This window comes from Diabrotica undecimpunctata, chromosome 9, assembly GCF_040954645.1.
Source record: "Diabrotica undecimpunctata isolate CICGRU chromosome 9, icDiaUnde3, whole genome shotgun sequence".
Classification (NCBI taxonomy): domain Eukaryota; kingdom Metazoa; phylum Arthropoda; class Insecta; order Coleoptera; family Chrysomelidae; genus Diabrotica; species Diabrotica undecimpunctata.
Window position 1 is genome coordinate 12,538,127 of NC_092811.1, and position 25,848 is coordinate 12,563,974.

General features: G+C 34.4%; 2 protein-coding genes across 2 annotated transcripts in view; both read right to left on the reverse strand.

Annotated features, from left to right (window-relative positions):
- mthl1 (adhesion G-protein coupled receptor methuselah-like 1) overlaps window positions 1–25,848 on the reverse strand; it is a 368,256-nt gene that overhangs the window by 272,625 nt on the left and 69,783 nt on the right. The window lies entirely within an intron of this gene.
- LOC140449540 (uncharacterized) lies at window positions 5,377–8,244 on the reverse strand. The gene is made up of 3 exons (XM_072542745.1): window positions 8,203–8,244; window positions 7,656–7,808; window positions 5,377–7,402 (listed from the first exon to the last, which is right to left on the reverse strand). Exons 1-3 carry the CDS (start codon window positions 8,227–8,229, stop codon window positions 5,390–5,392), a joined length of 2,193 nt encoding a protein of 730 aa, XP_072398846.1. The 5' UTR covers window positions 8,230–8,244; the 3' UTR covers window positions 5,377–5,389.

Sequence of the window (25,848 nt, forward strand, 5' to 3'; positions counted from 1 at the left end):
GATTTGATCACAAAAAAAGATAAGTTGTATTGTTCTCAGGTGACTACTGTAAGCGAGAACAGCAGGGGTGAACAGGATCATAGAAGTAAGTTTTTTAACGCAGTATAGGTGTCACAGAGACATTTTTGTATGGCCTGAAATTAAAGAAACTAGCATAGTGCATCCTCATGAGCTGATCAGCCAACTTCAGAATCCCGTGGAACTGCGATATGGCCGCCTAAAATTTTCAAAAAATGTTTTTTAATTTTTCTTTGTGAATAAAAAGTTTTTTTAAAACATACTATGTGTATCAGTTCACCCTAAGGCTTTTAGAAAGTAATACACCATTTAATTTATATGGTGTATCACTTCACCCACTTACCTAGGATGAAATGATACAAGGGATTTTTTTTAAATGAAAAAGGTAAAGATTTTTGAAAATAAAATGTTATCATATGATTATATAGTCTGAAGGTAGATCAATAAAATCATGAGTATAAATTTGAAAAGAATTTGAAAACTTTATCACTTCTCCCCGTTTTACGGTATCTATATAATAGGCTAGGACAAGTCACACCGTTTGTCCGGTAGGGTAACTACGCCATCTAGGAAAGGAATCTGAACTGCCAACTGACATTTCAATCTACTGAGTCAAACATATTTTGTTCTCGAAACGATATATTTAATTAATAATACTACAGTGTTTTTCTGAAGTTTAATAATAATTTTTATAGTCGTTTACGCTGTAGTACAATTTTCCTTTACTTATTCAACCTCCTTTTCCATTAATTTAGTTATTTGTGAAGGAGGTAAATTACTGTAAATTTAACATTTAATTACATAAAAAAAATAATCGATATTTTATAGTTTTATAAAACTCTTAGCACGAATAGCATCTGCAGATCAGTTTCTCATTACTTCCTTTATCGTTAATTACTTCTGACCTACACAATTCACAATTGTTTAACCGTATTGTGAAAATAAACATAAAAGTACCGTAAAACTGACCTTAATTTGCAAATTACATGTGTAATTCTAACTTAAAGTTTATTTATTTAGAAGCAATACTATTTCCTGTAGAAACTACTCAGTGAATGAGGATCGTTATTAAAAGAAAAAACAAACAAAATAAGTTAAAACATCGGTTTGGTGATTTTTGTTAATAAGACAATTATTATTCCTATGTCCGATCGTTTGGTAAGTATTCAGACACTCATTGATGTGAACTACACTGCTCTGCAAAATTAACCGGACACGTGAAATTAAAAAAAAAAAGTGTTTCCAAAACTCCTTTTAGTTTTGTTGAATTGCCCAATATAATATTTAAACATGTTTATCAAAATATCAGTTTCCGTTATTCATCCGTTTTTTTTTTAAGTTTGTTATTTTTTCTGGCCTAAAAGAAAGTTTTTGTTAAGGTGCTCTTATAAATCGAATATTTATTTATAAAATACTGCTTGTTCAATTGATTGTGGTGTATTATTGGCTGGTTTTTGGAAAAAACCAGCTAATAATACACAAAGAATATTTTAACACAAACTTGCTCTGCATAATGATGGCGTTCCATTCGGTATATCAAAGAAATGCTTGGCGTTCCCCAAAGTATAATATCCCATGCTTTACAAAGATTTCAACAAACTGGATTCTACTCAAGAAGACTGAATCAAGAAGACCAAGGGCAAGAAACGCCGTGGAAGATCGGTTTCTTAGACCGCAAGTGGTTTAAGAGCAGACAGTTACTGCTACAGCTTTGACTAAGAGGAAATGTTCATGGTACCATAGTTTCACCTGATACCATACGCAGAAGAATATTTTAACACAAACTTGCTCTGCATAATGATGGCGTTCCATTCGGTATATCAAAGAAATGCTTGGCGTTCCGCGAAGTATAATATCCTATGTTTTACAAAGATTTCAACAAACTGGATCCTACTCAAGAAGACCTGAATCGGGAAGACCAAGGGCAAGAAACGCCGTGGAAGATCGGTTTTTTAGACTGCAAGTGGTTTAAGAGCAGACAGTTACTGCTACAGCTTTGACTTAGAGCAAATGTTCATGGTACCATAGTTTCACCTGATACCATACGCAGAAGAATATTTTAACACAAACTTGCTCTGCATAATGATGGCGTTCCATTCGGTATATCAAAGAAATGCTTGGCGTTCCGCGAAGTATAATATCCTATGTTTTACAAAGATTTCAACAAACTGGATCCTACTCAAGAAGACCTGAATCGGGAAGACCAAGGGCAAGAAACGCCGTGGAAGATCGGTTTTTTAGACTGCAAGTGGTTTAAGAGCAGACAGTTACTGCTACAGCTTTGACTTAGAGCAAATGTTCATGGTACCATAGTTTCACCTGATACCATACGCAGAAGAATATTTTAACACAAACTTGCTCTGCATAATGATGGCGTTCCATTCGGTATATCAAAGAAATGCTTGGTGTTCCGCGAAGTATAATATCCTATGTTTTACAAAGATTTCAACAAACTGGATCCTACTCAAGAAGACCTGAATCGGGAAGACCAAGGGCAAGAAACACCGTGGAAGATCGGTTTCTTAGACTGCAAGTGGTTTAAGAGCAGACAGTTACTGCTACAGCTTTGACTAAGAGCAAATGTTCATGGTACCATAGTTTCATCTGATACCATTCGCAGAAGATTAAGCGAATAAAGCTTATCATCTTATGTACCTGCTTCTTCTTCTTCATGTGCCATCTCCTCTAAGAAGGTTGGCACCCATCATGGCAATTCGCACTTTCGATACCGCTGCTCTAAAGAGGTCAGCAGAAGTGCAGTTAAACCAAGCTCTCAAATTGTTTAACCAGGAGATGCGTCTTCTTCCGCGACTCCTTCTACCCTGTACCTGCTACGGGTCCTTTATTGGACACAGCTCATTGAAAATAATTGGAATTCTCTCGTGCACATGCAGATCGGGATATGGAAGATTAAAGAAACGCTCTGTTTACAGACGAGACACATTTTACAAGATATTTACCTGATGGTTGACAAAGAGTGTGGAAAAGGTCTGAGGAGCGCTATACCCAATGTTGCTCCTCTTCATACAGTTTTGTGGTGGAAATATAATGGTATTCGATGGTATTTCTTTGGAAGCATATACAGATCTTCAGTCAGGGGCTGGACCTTAATGGCGATAGGTACATTAGGGAATGTCTGGACCTTATGTATGCATTTTGTGGATGAAAATTGACTTCTAATTCAAGATAATGCTCGGCACGGTAACAATGCAATACTTTTGAGATGTTTGTCTTCGGGTACTAGCCTGGTCTTCTAGAAGCCCAGAACTTAACACCACACACAGAGCATTTGTGGGACCCCTTGGAAAGAGTCTTGTTCTTCTTGTACTGCCTATCCGTTTGGGATGTTGGCGACCGTCATTACAATCTGTACTTTGCACATTTCTGCTCTGAAACGATTTGTGGTTGCTGTATTGAACCACGTACGTAGTTTTTTCAGCCAGGAAACCCTTCGCTATCCAAAAACACCAGGTTAATATTTTTGCTTTGCATTTCTAATACTCCTTTGAGTTCCAGAGCTTTAGGTGATTCAGAAGAAGAAGCAAATTTCTACAAGAAGCTCAATCGCCAATTCCTTAGCATTGGGACCATGCAACGCCAAACAAGGGCTCGATGGTCAGACTCTTCGGATTGTCAACTGGCGAGGAACACTAACATTGTTTGCTAAATCGACAGCTGACCGTCCGGACGAGGAATTAGTGACCAAGAACAAAACTGGGGTCACTAGCTCGCCGGGCGGGCACATAAAACGTAAAAGAGGCATATCTAGAGGGTTACAAAGAAAAAGCAAGGTAAAAAAGCAAGAGATGCGAAACTTCAGAAAGGCCTCTCAGTCCTTTCATCCATGAAAAATGTCTTCTAGGTTACTTGCAATTATCTACCCACTATTTCTATGTTATTAGTTCATCCCTTCCTCGGGTACTTTTCTAGTTCTAGATCTAACAGATAAGAAACAAATATTTTAGTGGATATTTCTAATTTTTAATTAAGAAAGATGAAATTTTTAAAAGGGTGGAGTTGAAATAGAATTAGAAATAGACTTAGAAAAAATAGTAATGGTAACACTTAAGAATCGTTAATGGATATGGCTATACATCAGTGTTACCAATGGCTGGGCATGGAAAGATGCACCTCCCTGTCAAAAATTATGCGATTTTGTCCAAAATTATGCGCTGTGTTGTAAAACGTGTGAAGCAATCAACAAACATCAAACAAACCTTATTTTTATGTCCTTACTGTCATCTGTCACGTCCTGTCAGTTGTCATTGTAATAGTGATTGAAAATCATGATTGAAAATGGATTGAAAGCGTGTCACAGTCACAAAACAAATAAACAAAATGGTAAATGATGGTAAACAAAATAAACAAGAAACTGAAAAGAAAATAAGTAGGATTGAGGTTTAATTTTTATTTGTTGATTTAAGAGTATGTTAACTGTCATATAAAAGCTTGGCTAGGTTAGAGTGCCTTAAAATGCGAAATGCCCAAAAAAAGTGTGTGATACTGGTACACCCTTGCCCTTGATGGTTATGTTATAACTTAAAAACAAGAATATGGCGCATCTAGACTGGATTAATTTTAATAGGTGAGTACATAATTATATATATTTTTATCCTATTTAACTACAATTCATTTGATTGTGGAACCTGTTCACTTTTTAATGCTTATATGGTACTAAGAATAAGAACTATTCCATCATCATAGGCATATGAAAATATGCTCTTAAAGTGGCAACTGGGAACTGCAAGGTTCTAGTAAAATATCTATGGAAACTGAATACAATAAAAATTATAATTATGACTCTTTCCTACATATTTGTAATACTTTTTTTATAATTATGTAGTTTAACTTTTTTTTATTTTATTTCAGAATACCTTATGTACTGTGTCCTGTGTCATGAGCAATTGATGAACCTGTCTAGTTCCTCCATGGTATTTTTCTATGTTTCCTAGAGACAACTTATTGTGGAAGGAGTTTACTTATGTGCTTTTGAGGATAACAATGATACTCCTGTTATTCATATCAGCAAAGAAAATGTACCTTTGCAATTGAAAACTGTTGCATATACCTCAGATCGGTAAAATGTGAATACAAAAAGAACATGTTCAACTAATTTGTCTTCCTCAGAAACTGAAGACATAAAAGTTTGCAAATTATTTGCCAAGTTATTTTCTTTACTTAAAATATTATCAGGAAAATAGGATATTTTGAAAAATATACATCATTTGTAATATTTTAGCTTTAATAATCAGTTATGAATGGTACTTACAAGTAAACAACAGATTAAATATCTTAAACTAATGTAAATTATTCTATTAAAACAAAAACATAGGTATACTTAAAGTAGAAACATACTATATTAAAATACAAGCTACTGATTGTCTTTCCATGTATTATGGCCTAGCATTTTTTTGGATGGTATGAATTTTAAGCAACCGCCATTCTTTTCAACTCCTGCTTTGGTTGCCAAAATAGCCTTTGCTGTTGAAGAGTTTAATAAATTCCGTTTGTCACTTTTTATGTTAAACAAATCACTAAATATACGTTCTACACTAGCATTAGAGAATGGCAAAACAAAAAGTAGCTGTAGCGTTTTTTTTAAATTCGGAAATAAAAAAGCATTAGCATCATTTTTTAAATTAAATATTTGAGACCAATATTGCTCACAGTCATCTGAATTTAAATTTAATTTTTCAAAGTCTAATAAAGCGTGTCTTCTCCATTCATTATCTAACTCCTGAATATTAACATATTCTTTTAAAATAGGGAATTGATTAGTTACACATTGTAATGATTTTATTTCAAAGCTTTGTGCAATTTTGGGATCCAATATTGAAATTATTTTATAGATAGGGTCGTTAAAGGTGAATCGATTTTTAATATTACTAACTAACTCTATATAGAATTCTAAAATACATTTAAAAAAACTATCAAATTCTTTTTGGTTCAAATTTGGCTTTTTTTTTAATTCTTTCAAGCTTTCTGTTGCAGCAACTCCTATATAAATATCATGTAAACTAACAAAATTTGTAGGGTTTTCATGGTTAAGTCTAAATATGTCGTTGGTTCTTTTTATTACAGACATCTTTATAAAATTAGAACACAGCGTTCTCAACAGAGTTTCAGTTTGTGGCTGAACCTTACAAAGAAGTGGTTTTTCTGACTGAAAGAGTAAATTGAAATCTGTCATTAGTCCTAAAGAATATGACATAAACTCTAGATACACCGGTGTGAACAAATTTGACATGGTTTCCAACATTGTTTCTGTTGTAATTGACGGGTCTTCAAATACATACTCTGTCAAATATGCTCTAAGTGGCTCATATTGCTCAAGTACTCTATCGACACATTCTTTAATAGATAACCATCTTGTTATGGCTGGAGAGAGTATCTTGTGAATTTTCACTTGAAAAAAATTTTGGAACTCTATAAATTTGTGTCTCCTCAAAGCACTCCTATTAAAATGACTGCCTATGTTCCGTAGCAGATCTTCCACATGCCTAGGTAATTTTAAACAGGCTTTTGATGTAGCTAAATGTGCCATATGACATGAGCATCTAATGCATACTATGTGTGGAAATTCTTCTTTTAACTTGGAAAATACAGAGTTAAACTCTCCAACCATAACATTGGTGGTATCTGATGAAAACCCTACAAAATTAGTCAGTGGAATATTCTTTGAAGTTAAACAGTTCTTTAGAATACCATATAAATCACTAGCTGTTGATCCATGAGCCTCGACAAGATCAAAAAATTGTGTTTTGGTTGAATTATTTTCATAAATTATAGTAGTGAATGCACATTGCTTTTTTACTGAAATATCAGTAGTTTCATCCATAACCAAAGAAAAAAAACATCCTGGCTCCCTTAATTTAATATATAGTTCTTCAAGAAAATTATACCCCAAGTTATTGCAAATAATTGACTTAGCTTTGGTTCGTTTTAAGTGTAATTGTTTAGCAATTTTCGAGTCATAACATATATTTTGAATTAAAGGAGTTAGGGTGTCTACTAATAAAAATGGCAGGTTATTGCTTGCCAACAAGGCACATAACTTTAACTCTGCCGTTTTTACAGCTACATCATCAGCATTTGGTTTATACAATTCAGTGAGTTTAGTATTGCTCGCCACTTTTGTCCAATTTAATTTATGCCTTTCACTTATTGAATGTTTTAGTAATACACTTTTATGAGCTACAATATCACAATCACATACCTTGCAATAGGCGTACTCATTACCCTCAGATGATGGTTGTTTTATTGATTTTTCTAACCAATTCTTAAACTGTGGTACACTTTTCCAAGAGCTGTTAAAAGTCTTCTTTTTTTCACTCTTTGATGCTTTCTCTATTTTTATTTTCTTTTTTGCTGGTGTAGGATCATTCTAAAAATATAATCATAATTTAGATGGTGTAAATCAATAAAATATTAGTCAAAGTCAAATACAAATGTATTTCACTACTGTAGTAGTTTTAAATCTTTCTCATATTATACCTAATTTCTGTAATTATATCTGATATTTGTAGTTTATAGTTTAATTTAATTATATTATCTATATAATTTTAATAAATAAATACGATATGAAGTCTGTGTTTTTATGTAATTTTTATAAATTATCAATTGCTTCAATACATTACCATAGTATCGCCATTGTCACTCATAATATGAGAATGTGTGGGAGCAGGATAAATAGGGGAGCCTTCAACTTGATGACTGCAACCTGGCTTTTCTACATCAAGTGGTACTGGGGAATCTTTCTGCTTATTTGTCTCTGTTTCCTGATGTTTACTCTAAAAAACAATTTGCTTTATTAAAACACAAAATTTAATTTTAAGAAGCTTAAAAGATCTATACAAAATCTACTGAACTTTTACCTCTCATTCACAGCAGGTATATGTTGGTAATTTTGATTTTTGAAGAAGCATAAAGATATTGTAAACTATATGGTACTTAAAAAAACCAATAAGTACCATTAATTATTGTATAGGAAATGATTTTTTGATGTGAACAAAAAATAATTATTTTAAACTATTGAACATGCATCCTAGAAGGTACAAATTTAGTTATGGTTAATGCTTATGTGATTTCTCTATTATATATATATATATATATATATATATATATATATATATATATATATATATATATAAATGATTGTAACTTTTAACTATTTTTTATATTTACCTTAAAACTGAAAAGCCACTTATCCATTTTCTATATATTTTTTAGTTTCTTTGCACAAACACAACACACAAAGTAACAGTTGAAGAAGTACACTTGAATAATTAATTTTTTTTTTCAATTTGTGCCTTATATTTATATATGTAATTTAATGTGAAATCCCTGTAAATACAAATGTGAAGTACCTACCTACTCAAATATATGTGAAACCTTTCCTTCAATGTGTATTGATTGGGTATTGTCAGATAGGGGGATTTTTCTGGTGAGAAATATTTGCTTGGGGAATAACAGGGCACTTTATAGTTAGATTCTTACTACAAAGAATGAAAAATGATTTTAATGTAAATGTTATTTATATTATACAAATGACCTTTTCCTTTTCAGTACCTTTCAATAATTGCTCCCTCCAAATAATGGTGAAATTTTTAAAACAAATTTATTTTTTGGTTTTGAGATATTTAATATGTCTTGGCAGACCTCACCCGCCTACTCCTGTTACTATGGGAAATTGAGATTCATATACTTGTTATGCAGTTTTTTTCGGTTTCTTACAAATTATTACATATATAGAAATTATTACATTTTATGATCTGACAAAGTAAGGAATAGAGATTCCTATAATTTTGTTAGATACACTTCTAGATGTTAACCTATGGTATTATTCTATGGCCTCATGAATGTTGCTGCTGTCAATTCGTTCGAATTATAAAAAAAACAATTCAGAAGAATTTAAACATTGCTGAAAAATATTTGAAAGATTTAGGAATATGACAAAATAAAATATGAGGAAAGCTTTGAACCCTCATTTAGCTTGAGTTGTACAACAACCAGCATTACACTTATCAAATACCCCTATACCAGGCCCATTAGAAATGACCACCAATAAAAAAAAGAAATTGCAAATACTAAAAAAGATAGAAAACGCGATATTTTTGCACATTTTGTCTGTCCTGGTTGTGTATGGAGAACATTGTAGCATGTTGCTCTGAATGCACAGAGAACAATTTGGAGTAAAATTCAAAGTTGTATTTTGAGCAGAGAATTTTTCTGTTTATTGTTATAACCAAATTTGTGTAGGTTAATATTTGTATTTTAATAAAACATCTGTAGGAATTTTGGAAAACATTTGTTTACCAAGTGCTAATAAAAGTTAAACAAAGCAGAAAATTAAAGGTTTTAGATTAATTCCTATATTTTTTGAAAAATAAAACAACAAAAATAGAATAACATAAGGTCCTTAAGTAATAGACACGTAAACCGACAAAATACTTAAAAACATTATGTGAATGTTATCTGAAATTTGTAAGTCATTTAAATTTTGGTCCTGATGGACTCCACAGGTGACTTTTTCAGACCACCCGTCCACTCCCGGGTTAACCCTAAACCACTCTTAATGAAGGTGACTCAGGTGGCCGAAAATCAATTTTTACATGTTGTAAATTTATTTTCGATATAATGCCGCCATAGAATGGAAATTTTCTTCCATAAAGTAATTTTTATTTGCTAAAGTTAATGCTGTATAACTATAAAATGTCAGGTCAGTACAAACATCTTTTTTTAAAGGAAAAAAGAAGACGCGGACTCTTCTTATAAACGTTGTAAGCTGTGGCTTGGCCTTGGCTTTTTCTTTTGCTTAGCTGGATTATGCGAAATTGTGCGATTTTATGAAGGATGCGAAAATTATGCGCTGGGAATTAAATTATGCGCAAATCGCATAATTATGCGCCGATTGGCAACACTGCTATACATGTGGATATCTTTTCGTAAGTTTTAATTGGTGCGCCCATGCAAATATTAATATTAATTTTTAATGGACAGTTGGATTTCAAGGCCGATACACTCAACATATTTAGCTAATCAAGAAATTCTATAACAAAGCTATTTACTTTGGATTCATTGTTTTAAGTCCAGACCGCAAGGTCAAACAAATCGAGATTGAAATTCAATGCTTCAATAATATTTTTTTTAATTTATTACAAATATGAAAACCAATAATAGTAATATATTATTATGTAAATATTTTACAAGAAATGATAAGCCAGGTGTTTATGTTATTGCTATAATCACACAACGGATAAATTGTTTAAATTTTTAACATACATCTGGGTATTTACTGAAGTGATACTAGATAATATAAAATTAAAATGTATGTTTTTTCGTGCATATTAAAGATTATTAGATGGTGATTGCAAAAGTAACTTCATGATGGTAACTAATAAATAACATGGAAGGGTTCATTTACTCTTGATTACATCGCTATCAGAATTATTAACTTATCCCGGATTTTATTTCATAAAATACATACTACAAAGTTATAGAAGAATTTAGACATCTTAATAAATAATCTAATCTAAATAGTATTCTGTGGGACGAATTGTAAGAAATCAGATTTATTACATGCTATAGAGCGTTCCACGTTAAGAAAATAACATTAGGCTTATGGAGATCAGTGTTGCCAAAACTCTTAGACATGCGGTTTACTAGATTGTCGATATATTTTTCGAATTTCCATTTTCAATTAACATTTAACTGTAAAGTCAGAATAACAACTGAAGAACCAAAAAGTCTTATTATCATTATGTAGTCTCAGAGAACGACATAAAATCGCTGACATACGCACACCGTATTATTTTAAGTTAATAAGAGGTATAGCAACAGCTGTTCAGTTGTCAAAACATATCCGGGGCAGATATAAATTCTGATCATGTACCAGTTGTAGGTAATTTCAAAGTCAGAATGAAGAAGGTTACAAGTAAGTCGATTAAAAAGTATGATGTTAGAAAACTGAAAGATTCCAATGTTCGACTGAAGGTGAGTGAAAACCTCAATACAAAGGTGCTAAAATGCAGAAATGCAGGAACTATAGAGGAAAGTCTGACCACCATACAAGAAACAGTGAGAGAAATAAAAGAATAACACCTGAAGAAAGATACAGGGAAACGGAAATCATGGATGACCGATGAAATACTTGAACTTATGGATCAGAGAAAAAAAACAAAGAAAATCTCCAAGAATATAACAGAATACATACGTCAGAAGACACAAAAGAAAAGCCAAAGAGAAACAAAAAACAGAACAATGTCAAGAAATAGAGGAGTATCAGAATCGATATGATAACTTCAATGTTCATCGGAAGGTGAAGAAAATGGCTGGAAAGTTCCGAAAACGCAACAGCGGAAAAATAACAGATGATGGAGGCAACCTTGCCATAACCAAAGAAGATAAAAAAAAGTATGGGAAGAATACTTGGAGAAACTTTTCCACAACCTTAGAACAATACAAGAACGTACCATTGAAGAAAATTTAGGTCCCGAAATCCTCCCAGAAGTCAAATGAAGGATGGAAAGGCATCGGGACTTGATGAAATTCCTGCAGAACTACTGAAGCTATTAGATGTAGAATAAATAAAAATAATAACTGAAATATTTAATGAAATATACAAGGCAGGAAAAATATAAGTAGAGTGTTCCAAAACACCAAAATCGGAGTTCGTACCATTGCCCAAAAAACCAGGAGCAAAAGTTTGTGAAGACTGTAGGACTATAAGCCTAATGAGCCATCTGCTGAAGCTATTTTTAAAAGTCATCCACAAAAGAGTTTACCGGAAATGCGAGAAACAAATTGCGCCCAATTAGTTTGTATTTGTGAAGGGCGTTGGTACAAGGGAAGCTTTATTTAGCGTGCAGGCATTGTTTCAGAAATGTAGAGATGTCAGCTGTAATGTTTTTGCATGACTGATTGACTACAAGAAGGCTTTCGATAGAGTCAAGCATAAACAAATGATGAAAGTGCTGAAGAGGACAGGGATTGACGGAAAAGACTTAAAAATAATAGCTAACCTGTATTGGAATCAATCAGCGGTGCTCCGAATAGATGGAGAATATACAGATCAGGTCAAACTTTTAAGGGGAGTGAGACAGGGGTGCATAATTTCACCACTGATATTCAATATGCAGTCAGAGCACATTTTTGAAAGGGCACTAAAAGATATTGATGAAGGCATTTCAATAAATGGAGTCAAGCTCAATAACCTGCGGTATGCAGATGATACAATAGTGTTTCCAATATCATAGAATGATGAGGAATTCAGAAAAGATATGCTTAAATAAACGACAAGTCATAGAACCTTAGAACTTAGAATCATATCTTCAGTTAAATGTGCCTATACATTTTTATTATAGAGCATTTTTTTACAACAGAATTACTGGCAGCTTCTTAGAAAAAGTAAGCATGCTTGTTTTAGACCCAATCAGAGCTGTTACTATCAGGTACTGGCATTGACAACCAGTATCATAAAATAACATAAAACTTCTTACAAGCAATTCCTTGCAAAATAACTGGTCGGGTCATCAACGATATGTTGTGTAACTAATATTCCAAACTATTATAGGTGTTTGGGAAAGCATTTAATATTTATTTTCATATTTTACATTTTTTTATTTTCTTTTACTGTAAGTACTATAATATGATCTAATTTAATGGTATATTCTAACTACTTTGCTTTAAAAGATATTATGTTCTGTTATTTCGTAAAATCTCATTTTCAAACTGGCTAGCACATGTGTCTGTTTTTAAGTTCAAAAAAATTTGTCTTCTTTTGTTATTTTTAGAAAGTATATCCCCAGCACACACAAACTGCTGTAAAGTATCATATTTCAGTGACCATAAAGTTAGATTATTGCCATTCAAAAGCGCCATACAATAGCGCTGATTTATAGGGTATGCACCTGCCCTACGGACCACCTCAAAGCGTGGCCAGAGAGTTTTCTGACCATCTCAAGACAATACACGTCCACTTCGAGACAGCGTACCGAAAGCATATCGAGTTTATCGGGACGTCCCTTCTTTAGTGCCTCGGACGACCGCCGCGACGCGTAGCGACCAATTCCACTGGCTACAATAATTAATATACCAATATTTCAGAGGTAAGTATTCTATTCTTTGTATTTCTTTTTCTTATGGTGCCCTATTCAATTAGTGGATGTTTGCGACAATTTTGGCATACTCCTCTCTGTCTTGTGACGCTCTAAAGAGTGCATGGACATCGATGTTTGTCCAATCCCTTATGTTTTTAAGCCATGAGTATTTCTTTCTTCCGATGCTCGTTTTCAAGAACCAAGAACTGGTACTTGGAATTTCGAATTCTTTATACTGATAACAGTAATGAGTTAAAGCCAGCTAATTTTCGTAATTTATTCACAATTAATATTTGCTATTTTCTCAAACTTATTTACAAGCAAAATATTGCATTTTTTCTTCGATGATTATTTATAATTTTATTTAACCAAAGGCCTCTGATTTTACACAAAACAATAGGCGACAAAATAAATAACGAATAACATCTGTACAGTGGGTTCCCCCAAGTGTAATTCTTGTTCTACTCATCTTTTTACCTTTTGGATCTTCCACATACTAGTTCTGGCCAATTTTGCTATGCCCACCACGTAACACAAACATATAAATTCACCAAAATCAGAGAGAAAACTTGATCGTTACACTTACAAATATAAATATCAAAGAATATTTAAAAAAAAATAAGAATTCGTACGAGTATTAACAAAATTTAAACTGTTTCTATAATAATTCTATGGTACACAGAAAATTAAGATTAGCTTTCCAAGAAACAAACATTATTTCCTACAAACAGCTCGAAAAAATCTTTGCCGAGTTGAAAACGAAAAAATCTTTGCTGTACATAAGATCTAAGAATCAACATGCGGATCTTCAGCTGCTACTCTGCTATTCTGTGTAAGGTGTACAGTATACGGTTTGTATTCTGTGACTCAAGATTGTGTTTTTGTATGTATTAAAACTGCCCTTGTATACGGTATGTTGATACCCAACCTCACAATGTCTTGGGTATAGTAAACTGGTCATTGAGATGAACATCACTCCATTAGCTTTCGATCGAATTAAAAATATCCCCACGTGATATTTGGAGAAAAGGTGTTCTAGTAAAACAGCATTTAATTGGTGACAATAATTCTGTTTTAGCTAAACATATTCGGAATTTTACAAGTTAAAATCCAGACACCTCAAATAGAAAAACTCATCATCATCATCATCCAGCCTCAAGAGTCCACTGCTGAACATAGGCCTCTTCCTCATGTTTCCAACCCCGTCTATCTTGCGCCGCTCTCATCCAGTTTTTATTGAGTCTTCTTAAATCGTCAGTCCATCTTGTAGGTGGTCGACCGACGCTTCTCTTGTCTTCCCTTGGCCTCCATTCCAATAACCTCTTTGTCCATCGCCCATCTGTCATTCTGGCTATGTGTCCTGCTCATCTCCATTTTAGTCTGGCTATCTTCTCGATGATGTCAGTCACTCCGGTTCTTCTCCTGATGTCTTCGTTGGTTATTCTGTCTCGCAGAGTTATTCCTAACATGGACCGCTCCATTCTTCTCTGCGTGACTCTCAGTTTGGTAGCTGCTGCTTTTGTTAAGGTAAGTGTTTCTGCTCCGTACGTCAAGACTGGGAGGACGCACTGATCAAATACCTTTCTCTTTAGGCATGTGGGCAGCTCACTTTTAAAAGTTTCTCTCAGTTTTCCAAATGCTGCCCATCCAAGGCCGATTCTTCTCTTCAGTTCATGAGTCTGGTTATCCCTGCCAATCATAATTTCATGTCCCAGGTATGGTCAACACCCCGAAGTATGAGCGGGAATACAGAATGTATCAATACTCATACTCTTATGAAACGCACCTGGCGGATCATAAGAGCCTTCACATTTTACTCTTCTTCAACTTGTCTTGAGTGAAATGTCTTTAATCTTTTCTATCAGCCTCTCTTGGCTAACTCTTGTTTTCTTCCGACCCCGAATGGCGATTAGGTTTCCGAAGGCAGACGGGTCACTATATTTCTTTCTAATATATTCTTCCCATCCACACCTTCTTTCCCTCCCCATCCTACCCAACAAAAATATGGAGAAAACCAGATGCAAAAAATCCGTAAGTTAAGGTGGAAGCTATCGTGGTAAAAACTGAATGGTTGCACGTCACGCGGCCGCTAACGATGCTCTTGGGACACCGGGCGAAATCCCATTGAATATTAGCCTTGTTCCTGTACGCGGGGCTCTACAGGAATCGACCAACGTTCCCCAGCTACTCGTGGGAATAAATATGAATACTCACCAACATGCTAAAGCCTAAGCATAAAAGACCGTTGGACTAAATGCAAAGAAGCAATGCACAGAGCAGCCAAAGAGTGTTTTAATATATGGGAAGGCTAGAAGAAATGAATACTGGAAGAATCCCGAGCCAGAATATGCAGGAAAACTTTTTTAGGAGAGTATTACAAAAAACATCCTAAATGAGATAGTGAACGACCATAATAGAAAAGATCTAGGAAAATTCTATTAGCAGATAAAAAGCTTTAAAAATAATTCAAACCTAAAATAATAACGTGCAGAGATCAAAGATAAAGATGGCCTTATAATTAGTAATACAGATCAGAATTAAATACATCACTTTAAACAACTGCTAAGTGGCAATCATAAGGAAGTTCCGATCCAAGTTTCTATACTGGAAATTAATGTAAACGCTCAAGAGCCACTTCCCACCGAAGAAAAGATTAGAGAAGCCATTCTAAAATTAAAAAATGGCAAAGCTTCAAAATCTTCCTGCTAAACTCTATAAAAACATCGGCGATTGTCTTTAGAAATACTTTCAAAATAAAAACTGAAGACTAGTGAAGGAAAGAAACTTGAATAGTGTGGGCCCACTTCGCAAAAAGAAAGGTGTGATGATCTGTGCATTATAGAAGCATCACCTTGTTTAACATGGTGTATCAAATATTGTTCAATGTATTGTAAAGCAAAATAATGCCTTAGCCGAACAAATAGGAGGAGGAATACCAATGCAGTTTCAACAATAATAAATCAACAAAAGGTAAGACAAACTCTTGTGAAAACCCCATATGATTCAGTCAATAGTCAAACACTCAGTTCAGCTTCTTCAACTAACATTAAATAATATGAACAAATTGCATTTTACTTTAAATTTTTGTCCATTATGATCTATTTTTGAAGTGAGATTAAAAATGTGTGTAGCATCTTTCTGAAAACACTATTACTTGATTTTTTTCGTTGCGATTCAATGACGCCAATCTCTATAAAAATAGTAAGCTATATGATACTAATTTCATCTGTCATAGGAAAATTTATTACAATTGAAGCTGCCAAAAAACTTGACTTGATATTATTAGAATGCGAAGAATTTAATATTCAATTAATGAAAGTTATTGCTAAAAAAACAGCGATATGTCAGACGGCCGTGAGCGAAAAGTTAACAGTGTCGGTTAATCATTTGCCTTGAGGTTATCAATAAATTACATAAAAATTTGAAATAAATAGAATATAGAAAATATTACAGCCCAACATTCTGTTGAAGACAAAAAAGGGAAAAGTATTTTCATCTTAATGGAAAGGTACAATATAAGCATATAAGTTAACTACATTATCACCTAAAAATTAAACAATTCCGTAAGGAAAACCGTTCTGATCGCAGAAACACTTGAAGAGCTACAGACATTGGTGAATAAGATAGCAGACTGCAGCGAAGAATATGGACTATCTTTGAACATAAAGAAAACTAAATTTATGGTAATATCGAAATCAACACAAAATGTCCAAAATTTATATTTGCACAATGAAATTATCGATCGAGTTAGCAAATACAAATATTTAGGCACTTTTATAAATGAAGACAACGATAGCTCAGCAGAAATCAAAATAAGAATAGAAAAAGCCAGATCCATATTCACTAAAATGAAGAGAGTGTTCTGCGGAAGAGATTTGAGCCTTGAAATGAAACTTCGCCTGATGAGATGTTACGTACTTTCTGTGCTGTTCTACGGAATGGAGTCATGGACGTTGAAAAAGATTGATACCAAAAAATTAGAGGCATTTGAACTGTGGATGTATCGCAGAATCCTGAGAATATCATGGACCGAGAGAGTCACAAATGTCGAGGTCTTGAGAAGAATGAATAAAGAAAAGGAAGTCATATTTACGATCAAAAAACGAAAACTGCAATACTTGGGACACATTACAAGAGGCGAAAGATATGAACTGCTTCGAATAATTATGCAAGGGAAAATAGCAGGAAAAAGGTCCATAGGAAGAAGACGAAACTCCTGGCTAAAGAATCTACGGGAATGGTATAGCTGTAGCAGCAACGAATTGTTTCGGTCAGCAGTTTCGAAAATACGTATAGCCCTGATGATCGCCAACCTTCGGAACGAAGATGGCACTTGAAGAAGAAAGGAGAAGTAAGGAAAACCGAACGATTATTTTCACATATGAGACGTACTTGCATTCGGATTACGTAAATGAATACAATTGGAATGATTGCTAGTGAGAGTGAGCTAACAGTGTTAGCAGTTTGAGGAAGCCAGTTTCCAAAGGACAAAAGTTAATTATTGTTGTTGCTGGCAATAAGAATGGGTTCGTTAAGGATTGGTATTTGAGGTGGAAATCTCAATCTAAATCTAGTAAATATTATGGCGAAAATGTTTTGTGTAAAACTTATTGAGGTCGCTGGTTTGTGAGTAAATTAGCAATTATTTGAAAAATTTCAAAAATACATGGCGTAACTCATTAAAACTCATGAACGGCTAAAGTTACCATATGGTAACAGTTGCGCCCATCTCTATTTACGTTCATATTGTTGAGACTTGTTGAAACTTCAGTATAACGGTTGCGTCAATTTACTGTCGAATATTGAATTTTTGTTAAAGATTGTGGTATAAAATGGAAACTCAACCAGTGGACTTCGATCTAGAGTAAGTGTTAGAAATATTTTATTTTAAGCATAATTGTCAAAGGGAATAAAAATAGATGGAGAATATCTAAACAACTTACGTTTCGCCGATGATATACTTATAATAGCTGAAGATCTAGGTATGGCAAGAGAGATGGTACAGGAACTCGTTGTGGCTACAGAAAATGTAGGTTTAAATATAAATATCTCGAAAACAAAAAGCATTACCGATTTGGTACTGTAATGGAAACATAGCAAGGAAATAAAGAAGGAAAAATTAAGGGACAATTAGCCTAGTAAAGAGAAATAATTATTTAAGAAATTTATGCCAATTTATTAGAGTACCCAACCAGAACATCAGTATTGGTGGGAAAGAAATAGAACTCGTAGATAGATATAAATACCTGGGACATGGAATTATGATTGGCAGGGATAACCAGACTCATGAACTGTAAAGAAGAATCGGCCTTGGGTGGGCAGCATTTGGAAAACTGAGAGAAACTTTTAAAAGTGAGCTGCTCACATGCCTAAAGAGAAAGGTATTTGATCAGTGCGTCCTCCCAGTCTTGACGTACGGAGCAGAAACACTTACCTTAACAAAAGCAGCAGCTACCAAACTGAGAGTCACGCAGAGAAGAATGGGGCGGTCCATGTTAGGAATAACTCTGCGAGACAGAATAACCAACGAAGACAACAGGAGAAGAACCGGAGTGACTGACATCATCGAGAAGATAGCCAGACTAAAATTGAGATGGGCAGAACACATAGCCAGAATGACAGATGGGCGATGGACAAAGAGGTTATTGGAATGGAGGCCAAGGGAAGACAAGAGAAGCGTCGGTCGACCACCTACAAGATGGTCTGACGATTTAAGAAGACTCAATAAAATCTGGATAAGAGCGGCGCAAGATAGACGGGTTGGAAACATGAGGAAGAGGCCTATGTTCAGCAGTGGACTCTTGAAGCTGGATGATGATGATAATTGTCAAAATATTGGTAATATATGATAGCTTATAGATCACTTTTGATCTACTAGGGTAGATTACTTAGATGTTAAAGTTTACCAGCTTTATAATTAGCACTATTTTGTACAGCGTTACTATAGGTAACGCTAGCCAGTTATGACCCAGTATGAATTCATTGTTTATTTGTTCCAGGTAAGGTTTTACGTTAGAAGGGGCCTAAACAGAATTGTTGGGTGGTGCAACAGATGGAGAGTTACACTAAATTCTAAAGCACAAACAATTAAGGGAAGAACCAGATAGTTCTCCTTGGAGAAAGTCTCGAATTCAGAACATCGGTATCCTACTTGGGTGTTCATGTTAGTAGGACTCCAAACTGGGATATTGTCATCAAAAACACCTTAGACAGGGTAAGAAGAAGAGCTAAATTTCCTAGGTGCACTATCTGGAAAAGTCGGTAATACTTCAGTTAAAACTCTTGCACACCTAAAGGACTTTCATTAGGCCCATAATCGAATACAAGGCGTGAGTCTACGCGTCAGTAAACAATCGCCAAACCAACACCATTCTCAGAAGAGGACAGAGTCCGTTCTCTCAGCAAAAGATACGTCCTTCACTCCAACAACAGAGCCAAGCAGACTTAAAGACTCCTTGCCATCGCCTAGGGAATATTCTCACCAAAATAAAAATTCTATTCCCTCCTTATACACTTCGCTGTTAACGATCTTCCTGATGAATATTACGACATCCTACAAAAAAACAACCTTAAATATCACAGACAAACGCTGCATGCCAAAACTGCTAATTCACGAGCCGTTCTTTTGCTTGTATGGCTGGTGACATCGGAGGAACCTTCTGCTCATGCCAAATCAAATCAAATTCTTTATTTTCTTTCTGACAAACATAGTTTGTATAGGATTAGTCATAAATATACATTACTAAAAACTAAACACTAAACATGACATGAAATGAATTTAAAAGCTAAATGAAATACAGCTAATATCTTAGGTCTCAAAAATTCTTCGACTGAAAACACTTTTTCACATAAAAATTACCTAAGATTCCTCTTAAATACATTTATTGAACTGGTGGACTTTACAACTGTGGGCAAATGATTAACACCTGTAGCCCGTATACCCTGGGCAATTTAAAATTAATGTTACCTTTTGAAAATGGTATATAAAGTTTATTACAATATCTAGTATTTAAATTATGCATATCGCCACTCGTTTTAAACTGATGTAAGTTAACATAATTCAAAAATGTATAGACACGCCAATGTTCAAATTTTATATTTTTTAAAATATTGTCTACAACTAGTTAGTCGGGAGACACCAGCGACACAACGCAATATTTTCTTTTGTATGACGAAAATACCATTTGCATAACCAGACATACCCAAAAACATATCCCTTATCTTAGCCTGGACTCCACAAGTACATAATAAATCATAATTAGCTGATTTTCCGTCAGAACATATTTTAAATTTCTAATTAGATAGTTAATGGAATTCAATTTCGAAATAACCGCTCCACAATGCAACTTCCAATCCAAACTTTCGTCAATCGTTATTCTCAAAAACTTGCCTGACGACACCATAGCTATTTGCATGTTGTTAAAAATAAGCTGAAGATTTTCCAGGTATTTTTGTTTATTGTGAAAATGTATAACTTGCGTTTTTTCTGCATTAAGATTCAACGAGTTATCGCAAAACCAAGAATATAAAGATGAAAGAAAATCATTACATTGATGTTGTAGGATTACGTTGGATTTGTTAGATAGAATAATTGACGTATCATCCGCATATATAGTGAAATTTACCGCTTTGTCCACTTGTACGATGTCGTTAATGTAGGCTACAAAGAGAATTGGTCCTATTATAGATCCTTGGGGAACACCCATGTTTGTAGTAACAAGACTAGGTCTACAACTGGTCACACAATCCTCGATCCTCATCTGCAGGCTCACATATTGTTGTCTATTGTTTAGAAATGACATAATCCACTGTAAAGAATTTCCTGTAATACCTATCTGTTTTAGTTTTTTAAATAATATTTCATGGTTGACAAAGTCAAATGCCCTACTAAGATCACAGAATATTCCAATAGGACATTCGCCTGCATCAATCAAACTGGTTAAATGACCATACAATTCATGGACTGCCGTATTAGTAGATTTATTTTCTTGAAATCCATGTTGATTTATAGTTATGATATTATTGTCTTTTAGATAACCATTTAATCTCTTTAAATATCCATACTCAAATACCTTTGAAAATATACTGGGAATTGTTATAGGCCTATAATTGCTGACCAGTTTTGGATCTCCTTTTTTAAAAATGGGAACTACTTTGCCTGTCTTTAAGTAATTAGGAAAATCCCCATTGCAAAAAGACAAATTGGTGGGATAAGTTAAAGGATTGATTATAAAAGGTAAGACCTTTTTCACTAAAAACGCTGGTATCTAGTCAAAACTACTAGAGGATTTTTTTAAGTTTACTATGCAGGAGTTCGATCAGTTCCTGCCCAGTAAATGGGTAGGAACCACTGAAAGAAATTTTCATGATCTGTAATAATTGACTGACTGTCTTTGTCTACTATATTACATGGAATTTTCGACACTATATCAATGGGTGCATTTTAAAAAAATGTGTTAAAAGTGCATGGCTACCTCTTGGGGATCTGTTATTATATTATTGTCATCATACATTAAACAAGTATTAGCATTGTTATTAGCACTTTTTGAAAAATCATTGACAATTTTCCACGTGATTTTATTGGGATTATCAGACGAACTAATTATTTTCTGGTAATAATCTTTTCTTGTTTTGGTCAAAAGTTTTCTATGTTTTTTCCTTTGTTGTTGATAAAAATCTCTAAGAATTGGTACTGTCCTTGATAAAGCGTGTAAATTTCTTAATTCAAAACTCGCTTTCGCACTTCACTATTAATCCATTTATTTTTAGTTGTTTTGATTTTTTTCCTTGTTGATGGAAAGCTATTATCAAAATGATACAAAAAGATAATTATAAAAGCTTGAAATGGCTTGGTTGGCTAACACAAAAATTCTCCTCATAGTACTGTTTTCTTAAAAATACTACCACTTCAAAGCTCTTGTTCCACTAGCTGTATAACACCCTAAAAACTAACCACTCACAACTAACGTTGCTCATCCACTCAAAGCTCCCGTAACAAAAAAAAAGAGAGCAGTTCCTCCTTGAAGAAGCGAAAGCTTAAACAAGATTCTAACTTCAAGTCAAGTCTCTCATCAAATTCTATCTATATTACGCGAAAACCAGCCACTGCTCGCTATTATAGTCCCAATAACAAATTTAGAATGTCATAAAAAGAACAAAAAACAGACTAAAATAGTATTATCATATATTGCGGCGTTATTTTTGTTCCAATAAAACCCCTCTATAACCACGGCCTTGGCTGTAATGTTTTTAACGTGTAATACAAGCCAGCACCCGCCCCTTTTCCGCGCTTGTATCAAATTCCCGGTAAAATATAGAATTACTTAACCTACCACAAACAAACAAGAGTCTACAAACAAATCAAAGTCGCGCAGATGCACGTATACACAAACGCAACGTAAACATGTTTTCACGTGTATCGATGGCATATTAAATGAAGATGCTTAAATAGCAAATAACCTTAAGAAGGTTGTTGATATAACGGGAGTTAGAATCCATTATAAGTATGAAAGTCATTCAAATAGACATGGTTTGAATATTACTAAGGAATATTTTAAACAGGAATGGTGATATATAAGGATCAGTTTAAATGTATAGTTGAAAAACGCAATATATTAGAAACTCATTATACAAGAAACAATAAAAAGACTTTTCTAGAACTGAAACTTTCCGTATCTGAATCATTTCTTTATATTGCAGTCAATAATCGGCACACTTGATGACCTTTTCATTGGCTGTCAATAAGTCAAGGAGAGTGCATTCTTTTCCACAGTATGTAAAAATTAATAGATACTCTGCGGGTTCTGTATTTCGCTTCAGCAAGATATCTAATCCTCTGATTATACTACTACTACTAAGGATTTCCACAGTTTTCACTGTCTTCCTTCACTCAACCGTTTTCTCCAATTTTCCCTGTCATTCCAGTCTCCATCTCGCAGGGTTCTTTTCTCCATAGCCTCGTCGATTTCATCTCTGAATGACCTTCGGGGTCTTCCTCTCTTTCTTCTTCCGATCGGGCTCCATTCTGTGATTTTGTTTATCCAGCGTCCTCTGTCCGCTCTTCTGACGTGGCCGTACCAGGATAGTCTCTTCTCCTCTATATAGTCGATTATGTCTGATTGCACTCCCATTCTCCGCTTAATCTCTGCGTTTTCAATTCTGTCTCTTTTTGTAAGTCTACAGCTTCTCCTCAGGAACTCCATTTCCACTGCTCTTATTCTACCTCTATTTCTCTTGTTTATTGTCCAGTTTTCGGACCCATATGTCAGGATACTTCTTGTCAGGGTATTATATATTCTCTTTTTTGTCTTTATCGTAATGTTCTTATCCCACAACACTGAGTTTAGTTGTCTTATACAGTTTCTTGTTTGTCTCAGTCTGTTGTTTATATCTTCTTCTGTTGTTCCCTGGTTCGATATTATGGTTCCTAAATACTTGAATTTATCTGTTCCATTTATTTGTCTTCCCTCGTCTATCTCTAGGTTTCTCATATCCTTGTTTTCTGTTGTTAGGTATTCGGTTTTCTCTAAGTTTATTTCCATTCCGTTGTTTTTATATTCTTCTTCTAGTTTTCTGAGCATAAAGCTGAGATCTTCTTCATCTTGTGCGATGACTACTTGATCGTCGGCAAAACTTAAGGTGTATAGGTATTCGTCTCTTACTGGTATGCCCATTCCTTCGCACTTTCTCCTCCATGGTTTGAGTGTCTTTTCCAAGAATATTTTAAACAGAGTAGGGGACGTAGCACAGCCTTGTAGAAGTCCTTTTGTCGTCTTAAATGGATTGTAGGCTTTATTTCCACATTTAATAGCTACTTTGTTTTCTTTGTATAGTGCTTTAACTGCTTTTATTAGTGTTTGTCGGATTCCGAGATCATTCATTGCTTCCCATAATTTGACTCTAGGTATTGAGTCATATGCTTTCTTTAGATCAACAAAGGCCAGATGGACCGGTCTACCTTTTGCCATTTTCTTCTCTATCAGTTGTTCTAATGTGTACGTATGATCTAGGCATGATTTTCCTACTGTGAACCCTGCTTGGTCTTCTCCAATTTTTCCTATTATTTCAGTTTCTAGTTTTCCTTTACTAATTTTCCCGTAAAGTCTACCTACCGACGATATTATACTAATTCCTCTATAGTTTTCACATTTTTTCCTGTTTCCTTTCTTATGTATGGATGTGATGTATGCTTGTGTCCATTCCGCAGGTATTTCTTCTCAATTTAGTCCTCTTTCGAACATTCTATGTAGCATGCGGAATAACTTTTTCGTTCCGTTTTTATTTAGTTCGTTTGGTATTCCTCCGGGTCCTTTGGCTTTTTTGTTCTTCAATGTCTTGATTGCTCTCTTAACTTCTGCCAGGCTTATTTCTATCTGGTCGTATGCCCCATTTCCTGCATGTTCTATATTCTCTTCCTGAAATTGGGGACGGTTTTCTGTAAGTAGTTCTACGTAGTATTCTTGCCACTCGTTTTCACTAATTTTGCCGATCTGGGTTTTCTCTGTCTTATTTCGTTGAAGTGCTTTTAATATTCGCCATGATTCTGAATTTCTCGTTCCTCCGATATGTCGTTCTATCTCTGTGCATGCTTGTTCCCATCGTTCGTTCTTTTCATTTGTTACTCTTTTCTTTACCTCTCTGTTTTTCGCTCTATATAGGTCTAAGTCTTCCTGTTTTTTGGTGACTACACATAAAATCCTCTGATTATCCCCACCACAAATTTGACTTGCATCATGACATGCTAGTCCTGAGCCTATTCAGGGATCTTCATACGGTGTAAGGTAATTGATAACCCACAACTAGTTTTTTTTAGGATCTACGGCACCAACAGACAACCTTTACCTGTAAAGCTAAAACGATTATGTTCAGCAGTGGTTCTAATTGAAGCCGAGAAACTCATGAAACTTCTACGAGATTTTAATCTCCGTTATATACCTATGTTTTGTCAAATATAGAATGGCGCTGGGGTTACTTCCTTATTTTTTTTATTCAATTTAACCCTACAATACGGAACAGTTTTTGCCAAAAGTCTTCCTCTTCTTTTCCTGGGTCATATTTGCGTTATCTTCTTTAGTTTAGGATTTCAGTTCAGATAAAAGTTTCTTTCATCTCTAATCTAGTGTTTCCTATTAAATCGATATCTTCTGCAAATGCCAAAAATAAGTTTGGCCTTTATCGATGAAATACTGGATTCCTGCAATTCTAATTATGTATCACAGAGCTATTTTGAAGAGTTGTGGTGTAAATGCATCTCGCTGTTTTAGAATAATGTTTATTTCAAATGCCTCCGAGTATTCTTGTCCAACTCTCACATTACATCGTAGCCATATGGAATGTTACATAAACATTTGTATCAAATTGACTAGTTTTTTTGGAAAGCCCAGTTCTTGCATTGTTGTCCACAGCCTTATTCTGCATATTCTATCAAATTCTTTTTTCTTCTGCCGATTGGTGACTGATCTCTTGCTATTGTGACGATACGGGTCTCCTCCAGTCTGCTTATGTGGTTATTCCATTCTTCATGTTTACACTTCTCTTTTAATCTCTCAGCGTATTTCCTGTAATTTTTCTAAGTAATCTCATCTCTGCCGTTTCCAGTAGCCTTCGTGTTGTGGCTGTATCGGGTCTTGTTTCTGAGGCATATGTCATTATTGGTCTTACACTGGCTTTATAAATTCTTGATTTCATCTCAGTGTTAATGTCTCTGTTTCTTCCTATAGTGTTATTAAGGCAT